This window comes from Crocodylus porosus, unplaced genomic scaffold, assembly GCF_001723895.1.
Source record: "Crocodylus porosus isolate Cpor-Errol unplaced genomic scaffold, CroPor_comp1, whole genome shotgun sequence".
Taxonomy (NCBI): Eukaryota; Metazoa; Chordata; order Crocodylia; family Crocodylidae; genus Crocodylus; species Crocodylus porosus.
The window spans coordinates 3,467,537-3,479,149 of record NW_017728907.1 but is presented as its reverse complement, the minus strand read 5'-3'; the positions used below and the strand labels follow the sequence as shown (position 1 = coordinate 3,479,149).

At 44.2% G+C, this 11,613-nt stretch overlaps 1 protein-coding gene across 2 annotated transcripts in view; it reads left to right on the top strand.

The window, feature by feature from the left end:
- WDR47 (WD repeat domain 47) overlaps positions 1-11,613 on the top strand; it is a 63,191-nt gene that overhangs the window by 5,843 nt on the left and 45,735 nt on the right. For both annotated transcript variants that reach the window (XM_019530675.1, XM_019530674.1), the window contains exons 2-3: positions 4,150-4,316; positions 11,341-11,424. In XM_019530675.1, the coding sequence (XP_019386220.1) occupies positions 4,159-4,316; positions 11,341-11,424 (242 nt within the window). In that variant the 5' untranslated portion in view covers positions 4,150-4,158. The remainder of the gene's footprint in view (positions 1-4,149; positions 4,317-11,340; positions 11,425-11,613) is intronic.

The window sequence follows — 11,613 nt, the reverse complement described above, 5'->3', positions numbered from 1 at the left end:
CGTGGGTGCAGCATAGCTTGACAGTGTGCCACACACTGTCCGGGAGATGGGGCTGCTGGGGCCGAGCGCTGCCAGGGTTTGGGTGACGCCTGGAGCCGCCCTAGCTCCCAGACAGCAGACATCGCCCTGCCGAGCCACACCGCACCCACGCCATGGGCCAGCTGCCGCACGGGTGGCGGGCAGGGGGCTGATCCCCGCTGCCCCCCATTGCCCCGTGCTGTGCAGGGAGGCTCTGCCATGAGTGCCCAGAGGCCCTGATCCCCTGCTGCTGCTGCCTGTGGGAGCGGGACTTAGTTTTCTTTAATTGCCAGGATGTTGGGGCCAGGTGGGGGGGCAGAGATTGGGGAGCGGGGTATGTATGGGGCCTCTACCACGTGGCCCCAGAGCCCCCACAGCCACGGCTACCTTCAGTGAGTGCGGGCCTTTTTTAATTTCTTTATTTTTTTAAGTGCTGGGGCCAAGCGAGGGATGGGGCTGGCCAGGGCAGCCATGGGAGCTTCTCTTGCATCTCCCCCCACCCAGGAAGAAGCAGGCACAGCTGGAAGTGCCGCAAGAGAACCTGCAGCCACCCAGCTATGTCTGCCTCTCCCTGGCCGATCTGAATCTTTCGGAATCTTTTCTGAATCAATTCAGAGGCTTCAGATTTGATTTGGACCTTTTAATATGTTTCCTGATTTGATTTGGATTCGGAGATTTGGCTGCCGAATCAGGCCAGATCTCCTTCAAATTTTAATTGGAGACTGAAGTTTTGCATAGCTCTAGATAATAGCTTCAGCTCATAGCTGGAGTAGGGTGGGGGAGGAGAGCCCTCTGGAGTGCCCAGTTCTGCGCCCCCCTCCTCCCTCCCATGCCTGCATCAACCAGCAGCAACCAGGTTCTTTCTTCCAGTACCTGCTCCCTGCTGGTGGGGGATTCCTTTGGGCTGAAGGAGGATCCTGGGCATTGCTACCCTTGTCCCCAGCTGAGCCTGGCTCCCTGCACAGCTTCTAGCACCTCTGAGCTGGGATGGGGCAGGAGCAGCTCTGGGGATCCTCCCATATTGACAGCTGACTCAGACAGTGGTGGTGGTGACATGCATGCCCCCCCTTTCAAGCACTGGATGCCTTCCTGGCTCCTTGGTGTCCCTCACCAGCCCGGGGGTTCCAGCCAGTCCTTTCCCCCATCCTCCCATGGCCCAAAGGGCCATATGCTGCATCCTCCTTTAAGAAATCCTAGATTTGTCTCTGGTGTTATGTGCCTTTATTGCATTTTTTTTTCCATCCGTTCTTGTAGTTTAGAATAATCCGTGTTGAGAGTTGGCAAAGACACTGGCAAACCACCTGGTCTTTGGAGTCTAATTCATTCCCTGCCTCCTGTCCCCCCAAGTTAGTGATAATAGTCCCTTCAGTTGCACTGAAGCTTAGTCAGACCTTTTATTTAACACTGATCAAAGTACCATATTTCCTTGCATCCCCTCCCCTCCCCCTGCCTCCCAAAAGACAATATGCACGTTGTTTTGAGAATGAAGAAAAGATTTTTCTAGAGTGGAAAGGTGCATGTGGGATGCAAGTAAATGCAGTAAGGTGCTCTGCTGGTTTACAACTGGGATTTGTTTTTAGTTTATAAAAACAGTTTGGTGTTAAACACTTATCAATCCATTGAAGTTTTGTTGTGCTGTCTAGGATTACTTCAACCCCAAAAAATCCTTTTGTAGTTTTGTTATTGTTTCATTTCTTTTTCTTTATACCATAAAAGTCTCTGAATTTTTCACATTACAACTTAATTTATGATGATGTAATGATTTTTTTGTTATTGTTGGCTAACTAGGTTTGTGAAAGGAGACTTATAACCCTTTAAAATAGGACTTAGTGCTCTCTTGAAGTTATAGACCTAGAACACAAATTATTTATAGTTCCAGTTTAGAAAAATTGGATGGCTGTAGAAGTTGACGCCTTCACTCAAATATCTGGTAATTCTGGCTGAAAGTAATATTCTTGATGATGCAGTGTCATAGAGTTATCCAGCTTTTATGTTGCAGGAACTGTTCTTGGCATGCAGACCTGGTGGTTGCCTTATGTGCTAATTACTACTTTAGTTTCCAAGCTATTAAATCTCTTAATATAATTGCACTCTCATGCAAGGTATTGCATGTCATGTTTGTTTCTACATGAATAGGGTGTGTAAATATTTAATTCTAATACAATCTTGAAAGGAATGTAGAGACTTTACTTGCTCACATTTGCTGTGTTGTGCCATCCAATCAAAACAAAAGACAAGGCTGATGTTCCCTTGTAGCTGAGGGTTTTATTTGGCATGAAATATATTAGTAGTACTGGACTGAAGAACCTCACCTTGGTTTTTGAAGGCTTGTATTTTATAAAAGTTTAAAAGTTTATAAAAGCTATCCCATTATAAAACATGGGGAATGCAGTAGTTTGTGCTGAGAATTAAGGATCTGTATAATTTTGTGGCTACTTCCTCCTTTCCACCTAAAAAGCTGTGATTTGATTTATCATTTAGGACTAAAAACCCTTCCCCAGTTACAGAAAGAATTAAAACAATAATGATGAAAGAAAAGTCAGCAGCAGGGAAGAACAGATATGTCACTGGTCAACAGTTCGTTGCAACATGCACAGAGCTGTGTAGCTCTTATGTTTTCTGTTCTGCAAATAAAATCTGTTGTAAGTTGTTAATATTTTTCCTATTGAAATTTACTAGTGAGAAGAGTAGGGCAGGCTAATGGGTGTGCCTGTCATGAGAGCCACAAGTATTTAATGGCTGGAGCCTTGTGTGACTGAAATGCGAATTAAAAACAGTCATGTTTCAAACAGAAGGCAGCCTATTCTAGCTGGCACAAGCATGTTTTTGCCACTCCATTACAAATGAGGCTGCTCTAACAGAATACTTTTCTAGTCAAATGTTCTGGCAGAGATTCAGTTTAAAAAGCTGGCATGTTGCTAGAGGAAGAATATGTGAAATGTTTTGCGGGTGGGGGGTTGGTTGTCATAGAACAATAGAAATGAATACTTAAGTTTTTGTATCCATTAGGATTCTGCAATACACTTTTATGTATCTTTACTAGAAGAGATGAGAGTTTTGTTCCTTTACTGTTTTACTTTGGTAAATAATTTATTTGGATTATTTTAAGCTTTATTGTGTAGCTTGCCACTATTTCAGTGGCTGGTTGTTTTGAGGGGGTTTTTTCAAATTGGAAGGAAGCAAACTTTTTTTTTCTAATGGAGGAGGAACTCTTAAGCAATCATTGTATTTTAAGTTGGTCTTACATGCCAGCTCATTTCCCACTTTACCATCACAGTTGTAACTACTTATCTGAAAAAATAATAATAGGAGATTTGCTTTATTTAGTTTTTTGTCTCTTTTGATTGTTTGTTTTCCTCTTCATTCCAGACACAAACAGGGACAACCTTCCCTTCTGTAGATAGGTTTTCCCCTGTCTGCGTGTCCTGGTTTTCCCCCTCTTGTTTGTAGTTCTGGATATCCAGTTCTTCCATAAACAGGATAACTACCCAGTTCTCTTTCTCTTTGTTTCCTTGACTGTTTCTTCCTACTGATGGTTTTCATTCTTGATACTAGCTTCTGTATCTACTCTTTATTGCCAGCTGTTTTTACAGGTCTGTTGGCTCTTCGAAGAGCTCCTGAAGAGACCGTTCTTCCTTAACTTCAGGCCTTCTAGAAACCATCAGCAAATAATCGGAGGACTTCAGTTTGGGACTCGTAGTTCTAAAGACAGATTATTGTTCCAAAGTACTGTTTATCTTCAACATTAACTTATACAAAGGGCACTTAGTAGTTTGTAGGATTGAGCCAGGAACTAGGAAACTGCAGGTTTCTGAACAGGGTACCACTTCTCACTGCCCTGGGAAAAAGGATCATATATATTTATATGTTAAGGTATTGACAGTCTCAGAGGGAAAACTATAAAACATGGTGAATCACATTTTCACAATAATATTTCCCCATAAAAATAGCAATGGAAACTGTTGCCCTTCGTTCCATGGGCAACAAAAGTAAGCATGGGAAGTGCATTACGACATTCTGTACTTTCAAGAAAAAAAAATATTAACACTCTAATTGATAATACTTGCTCACAAGACTTAAAAAAAAGCATTGCCGGTATTATTTGGCTGAATTTGTTTTCTTTTTCTCTAGGCTACCATCATGACGGCTGAAGAAACAGTTAATGTAAAGGAGGCTGAAATAATTAAACTAATCTTGGATTTCTTGAACTCAAGAAAACTTCATATCAGCATGCTGGCCCTTGAGAAAGAAAGTGGAGTCATTAATGGCCTGTTCTCAGACGATATGCTTTTTCTGAGGTAAGAGTTTGTATGTCATTGGTAAAATATAACTTTAATGGGTTGTATGACTGGTCATATACTTACTAGCCCAAACAAATGACAGTTGACTGGCAGGTAAACTTTTAGTCATCTTTGCCATAATTTTTTCACATCTTAAGTGTTACTTTTCCACTGTAAAGTTCATATGTATGGCATTTAAGCATTGGGATATCAGTGGAGTTCTAAAATAAGCTGCTGCATTTATGAAAAATGTCAAAATATTTAATTTAGATAATGATCTGGTAAATATAAATATATCTGTACAGTGCAGTGCAGGGTTGCCCACTGTCCATGAACTTATAGACCATCCGAAGAAAGACTAAAAATGCTTGCCTGTAAACTCCATAAAAGAAATTGTGGTATATGGTTAAAATTTAAAAAGGGGGAAAAATCCCAGCAAGCTTGGTTGAAGAACTGCCATTGGGGTGAAGCCAGATGAAGCACTGATGGACAGGCAGAGCAGAGCAGTGCCACCTAGTTTCTAAGTGAGATTACAGCTTGGGACCCTGCAGGGAGCTCCACTGGGGCTTTATGGCCCATGGGAGCCTGTGTAGCTTCCTCCCACCTGTCCGCCTGCCTATGTTGCCACTGTATATGGTCAGCTGCTCACCTCTAAAGCAGGCAGGGCCACACAACTGCAGGTAGTTTGAGGCACCAGAAGGGACAGGGCGCAGGGTGAAGCTGTAGAGTTGGGAAGGGGGAGAGGTGGTGTGTGGGGGATCCATGGCAGGACAGGGAGAGTGGGGCTGGAGAAAGTAAAGTTCAGTGGTGGGCTAGGGTGAGGGCAGCATAATGAGGGATGTGGTTGGGAGCATCAGGGTATGGGGATGAATTGGTTGTCAGTAAGTAGTTTTATAGATCATCAGTATTTTTTTTTCTCTGTTTGGGAATGCTGATGCAGTGCCACGCAGACTGGAATTAGTAGTTAATTAGTGTGGGTACAATGTCATACTGCCGTAGCTATACTGCTTGCAGTACTGAAGTGTGAGTATCTCTACATGGCTGTACTTTGTACTGTGTAGTCGTGGTCTGTAAAGTGAAGTGGTTTTTAAAAAACTTATGGTTTTCCATAAAGTGGTTTCTAAAAGTTGCTGAGATTTCCACTAATATCAAACTATGAAAGTGGACTCTGCTCATCAAGACAAGGCTTGGTTGCCTGAGTGTAGCTGACAGTTGGTCAGTAATATTCTGAAAAGGGAAGGATGATTTGATGTATTCATTTAGGTGATAGTACTTTACAGTGAATGGAGTTAAGAGGTTTCTTTAGTGATGAGGAAGGGCTTTTTGGGGGAGGGCAAGGAGTGACAGACAAGGTTACCAACTAATTAATTATCTTTGACAGACAAAAATATCTATTAAACTGTAGCTGAATAGATACTCCAGCCTCCATCTTACTGTAGTAGCTTCCTCTGGGCTGTCTACAAGTCTTAACATGGTCTTTTACATTTATGAAAGTGGCAACTGTTGATCCTCCTGGATCACGGGGTATGTATTGTTGGGGTAAAACTGAAAGAATTGGGCCCCAAGGTCACGGTGGGCCAGGGTGGCGATTGGAACACGAACAGGTGGGATTAGCGGCGGTGGAGTCTGAGAGGCACGGAAGCATATGGTTTCAAAATTAGATGGGTTTATTTACTCACGCTTTGAAGTGGAGGCACAACTCTTTCTTCAGTTACAGTTATGAATAAACAGGAACGAAAACAAACAACGGAAGGGATCTGTTGGCCCACGGGGTTCTGGAGTGAGCCCTTGCTATCTAACCCCGTAGGGCTAGGGGTGGCTGCCCACTCCTTAAGTCCCAGGGCTGGTCAACAGCTCGTGTAAAGGTAAATGAACAACAGAGAAACTGTAACACGTTGAGATGAGGAACGAAGTCCGACGGGTCAAACGGGTGGTCGAAGATAGAAGCCGAGGTCGGGAGCCAGGTAAGTGGAAGACAAAGCTGGAGTCAAAGCAGTAAGGATGATCCAAGATCGCAGCCGAAGCCAGAACAGTTCAGTAACCAAAGGAATCAGTACGAGAAAACGGATCGAGGAGACAAGTCGCCGTATGAGGTTGAGAAAAGAACCGGGGGATCAAATCCCAAACTCTCTCTGCCTCACAGTCCCTGCTGAAAGCAGCCTCTGCTTGCAGATAGAGCATGGTCTCTCTAACTCTCACACCAACAACACCCAAAACAACCACCAACTCACACCAGGTTGGGGCTCACAGGTCTTTTAAAGCTACCCCTTGGCCAATCAGGGCGCTTAGTTGTAAGAAGGTTCCGGAGTGATTACCTCACGCAGTTACCAACCAGGCATGCATCAGAACAAGCCTGGTGAAGTAACTGAGCTTGCAGAGGGCTGGAAAGTAGGTCATTGCTGATTGATAGCTCCTGAGGTCACCCAGGGGGCACATGCTGGGTACACTGTGGAAATTTCTATTCAGGAGCTGTTCTGCACATGCCAGCTTCAATTCTCTCTTATTCTTTCTGCAATGGCAGCATCAATTCAAGATTTTGTTGTCACATGTGTGAGGGCCACACCAGACCATCGATGCATAAGCCTGAGCAGGAATCTTTTTGGAGGAGTAGAGGCTACCCAGACCTTCCATCCTCCCTTTAGGCTTCTAAGACAGAATTCAAAGACCATACTGAGTCCAGACATTTGGCATCTCCATGGCTGTAGTTGTGTAAGTGTCTGGGAATCAAACCCAGATCTTCTGTATGGTAGACAAGGATTCTACCACTGAACCACAGTGGACTCTGTTTATGATGCTGCTGTCCTTCATAAAAGATGAATTTAACAATAACTTTCTACTGTTTGACTAAGTCTTATCCATGTTGGACATACCATTTGTAGTACTACAAGATCTTCACCACTTGCATACACCTCTTAACTTTGAGAAGTGGTTGCATGTACAATAGACTTTTAGTATAATTGTTCTAAATAGGCATGATAAAATCAGCAGTAGATTATAAAACTGATTCGTGCTGAAGGAACTTAGTTTACCAGAAGCATTGGAAACTAGATGATATAGCTATATTTAAATAATATTAACAGTGATTATTTAACTCAATCTTACAACATTTTTGAGCTCGCCTCACCCCCACCCAATTATGTAGGTATTGTAGGTGTTTGGCACACATTTCCAAAGCTGAGTAAGTGTGAAGATGGGATTGTTACATAAATTAACAAATTCAAGATTGGGGTTCTTCACCCTTCATTTATTTTTTGTTTAGCTATTAGAGGAGTTTTAATTTGAAGGTATGGCTACACTAACAATTTATCTTGAGGTAAGCTGTGGTGGGAAGGTGAAGCAGATTGTTACTTTGTTGTAGGTGTTAGTGTGCATGCTTTTATCCTGTAGTAAATGTAAAGTGTCCACTGTCACTGAGAGTCAAGTTAACTCAGGTTTCCTGTGGGCTAAACAGGTTCATAGATTTCATCGACATCACAGGCTGGAAGGGACCTCATGAGATTGAGTCCAGCTGTAGGCGAGAAGTTAGCTGGGATCAAGTGACCCCAGCAAGAAATACATCCACGTGTTTTTTGAAAGAGTCCAGGGTAGGTGCCTGCACCACCTCTGGGGGTGTGGGGGTGGAGTTTTTTCCAGACCCTGGACACTCACACCATAAAGAACTTTTTTTCTTATGTCTAGTCTATATCAGCCCTCCTGGAGTTTATGGCCGTTAGAGCTTGTTATCCCTTGGGGAGCTCTGGTGAACAGCTGTTCTCCCAGGTCCTGATGCATCCCTCTTACATGATTGTAGGCTGCCACCAAGTTCCCCCCTGAGCCTTCTCTTTTCCAGACTGAAGAGTCCCAAGTCCTTCAACCTCTCCTCATATGGCCAGCACTCCAGGCCTTGGATCATACGAGTGGCTCTCCTCTGGACTCTCTCAAGCTTCTCCACAACCCTCCTGAAGTGGGGGGCCCAATAATGGACGCAGTACTCCAGCTGTGGTTTCACCAGGGCTGAGTAAAGCAGGAGGATGACTTCCCTGGTTTTGCTCCAGATGCATCAGTAGTTTGGTTTGCCAGAGTTTGGTTTGCTTTGTCAGCCACAGCATCGCATTGGTGGCTCATATTCATCTTGTAGTCAGTCAAGACCTCCAAGTCCTTTTTGGTTATGGTGCTAGTGAGCATAGAATTGCTGAGCCTGTAAGTGTATTGAAGGTTCTTCCTATCAAGGTGCAGCACCTTACACTTCTCTACATTGAAGGTTTTGTTTGGCCCACCTTGAGCATGTCCAGGTTGGCCTGTATCCCCAGCCTGTCTCGCCATGTGACCGCTCTCCCCCATAATTTGGTCTCATCTGCAAACTTTGCCAGTTCTTATCTGACTCCTGAATCCAGATCTTTAATGAAGGTGTTAAAGAGTAGTGGCCCAAGTACCAAGGCCTGAGGGACTCCACTGGTCACCCTGTGCCAAGTTGATTTGCTCCCATCAACTAGTACTCTTTGGGTCCGACCCTATAGACAGTTACCTAGCCATCAGACCGTAAAATGATCAAGGTCACATTTCCCCAGCTTAACTATGAGGACACCATGGGGAACTAAGTCAAAGGTTTTCTTGAAATCCAGATGTGACATCCACGTCATCTCCCTTATCCGGGGCATGTATTACCTGGTCATAGAAGGAGATGAGGTTGGTCAGGCAAGACCTGCCAGTCACAAAGCCATGTTGGCTGGCATTCGGATGCTTTCCTTCCGTTAAACTGGTTTTGATGGATCCCCTGACAAGTTTTTCTAGGATTTTTCCAGACTGATTGGTCTGTAATTTCCTGGGTCATCCCTCCTCCCTTTCTTGAAGATAGGGACCAAGCTGGCACTTTTCCAGTCTTCTGGGACCTTGCTCGAGCCGCCATGAATTTTCAAATATCTCTGCCAATGGGGCTGCAATGATGTCTGCCAGCTCCTTCTACACTCTTGGGTGCATTCCGTCTGGCCCTGTGGACTTGTGAATGTCCAGTTTCTTGAGGTGTTCCCTTACCTGATCCACATCAATTTTGGGCCTATGACCCGCTCCCAGAATGGTTTGTGTCCTTCCTGACAGTGTGATCCTTCTTGGAGGGTGAAAAACCAATGCAAAAAAGTCATTTAGGAGATTGGTCTTTTCTTGGGTGTTGGATATCAGTTGCCCCATTGGATCTCTAAGGGACCAAATGCTATCTTTGTTCTTTTTTTCACCTTCCCACATATCTGAAGAAGAATTTTTTTGTTGTCCTTGATTCCCCTAGCTAGCCTGAGTTCAGTTTGTTCCTTGGCTTTTTTGAACTGCTCACTACAGGTACGGGCAAGTGCCGAGTAGTCCTCTTTGGTGATGCTTCCTGTTTTCCAACTGATGTAGGCTTCTCTTTTGAGTTTAATGAGGTCCAACAGTTCCTTGTTCAGCCAAGGGGGGCTTCCTTACCTGTTGACTGCGTTTCTTGCGAGATGGAATATCTTTCCCCTGTGCTTCTAGGATTGTTTTTGAGAGATGACAATTCCTCATGTACTTCCTCTTCTAGGGGGGTACGGCCTCTAATTGCCTGACTGGCCAATTCTCTGAGTTTGCAAAAGTCAGCCTTCCCAAAGTTAAGGACTCCTGTTTTACTGAGGGGTTTGCCTGCTCTTTGGTGAACTAAGAAGGTGACCAATTCATGGTTGCTGTCACCAAGCTTCCCCTCAATCCTCACATTGCTCACCAGGTCCTCCCCTTTGACCAGGACCAGATCAAGCAATGCCTCTCCCCTAGCTGGCCCGTAGACCTCCTGTGTTAGGTAGAGGTCATCAATGCAAGTGAGAAAGCTACACGACCTGTCAGATTTGGCCGCGCACTCATCCCAAGAGATGCCAGGTAAGTTGAAGTCCCCCATGACGATCATGCATCGGGAGCACACGGCCTCGACCAGTTTCCTACTGAATTCCTGATCTAGTTCTTCCTCTTGGTGTGAAGGTCTATAGTAGACTCCTACTAGTATGTCACCCTCCCCATATTCTCCTTGTATTTTGACCCAGAGGATCTCAAGGCACCCTTCTTGGTTAGCAAACTCAATCTTCGGGTGGTGAACTGATTCTTGATGTAGAGAGCAACACTCTCACCCCTCTTTCCCACACAGTCTTTCCTATACAAGGTGTAACCCTCTAAAGCAACCAGCCAATCATAGGTAGAGTCTCACCACGTCTCCATTATCCCTACAAGGTCATAGTTATTTTCACATAGGAGAAAGGCCAGTTCCTCCTGCCTATTTCCCAAGCTCCTAGCATTCATGTACAGGCAGTTAAGTCTGCCATAAGAAGCCCAATGCTTCCTTGAGGGGTGAAGTAGGACCTTTCCTTGGGCTGTTGCTAGAGTGGGTTACCTTGGGCTGCCCAAATTATTGGTAATGCAGCTGACAAGGCCTGGGCTAGAACTGTTAATAGACAGCCCGTCCCCCAGAGGTCTTAGTTTAAATCCCTGTGAGGAAGGTCAGCCATTCTGGCCTAAAAGAGCTTCTTCCCTTTCCAGGTGAGGTGGAGGCCATCCCTTCCCAACAGTCCGCTCTCTCTGAAGTGTGGACCGTGGTCAAAACCAAACCTGTCATGATGGCACTGTTTCTGGAGTCTTCTATTTCACCAGGTGTAAATGGGCAATTCCTGTGGAGTAGCTGAAATGCTGTAATTTCACAACCTACCCGATCCTGTGTTAACTCATTCATTTTGCCATACTTTAATCCATTTAACGCTATAAAAATTGCAAGCTTTTAAATGTAAAATGTTCTGCAAGTCTTTGGGGACCCCTGGTGCTTTTTCTGTATAAAGGAATAGTGGTTATTTTGTCAGCACAGGAGGCTTATACTAGAACTGAATCCTTTGTTTTGGCCTTGCTTCTTAGTACAAGGAATGTGTCAACTTTTATTATCAGCTTTGTAAAGCACTACATTCTTACAAAGCTGATTGGTCAGCTGTTCTATTTCAGATGACAGCATGTCATGAATAAATAAATACAATTGTAAAAGTGTAAAATGTCCAGCTAAACTGAGGACCTGTTTCTTTTGTTATAGGCAGTTAATCCTGGATGGTCAGTGGGATGAGGTTCTTCAATTCATTCAACCTCTTGAGTGCATGGAAAAATTTGACAAGAAAAGGTAAGAAAGCTAGAAAGTGTGCTTAAATGCTTTGTATTATTTATGGCAATATTAAAACAGGAGATTTTCTAGAATGAGATGTTCAGGGGTTTAAAAAAATAAATTCATAGATTCATAGATTCATAGATGCTAGGGTCGGAAGGGACCTCAATAGATCATCGAGTCCGACCCCCTGCATAAGCAGGAAAG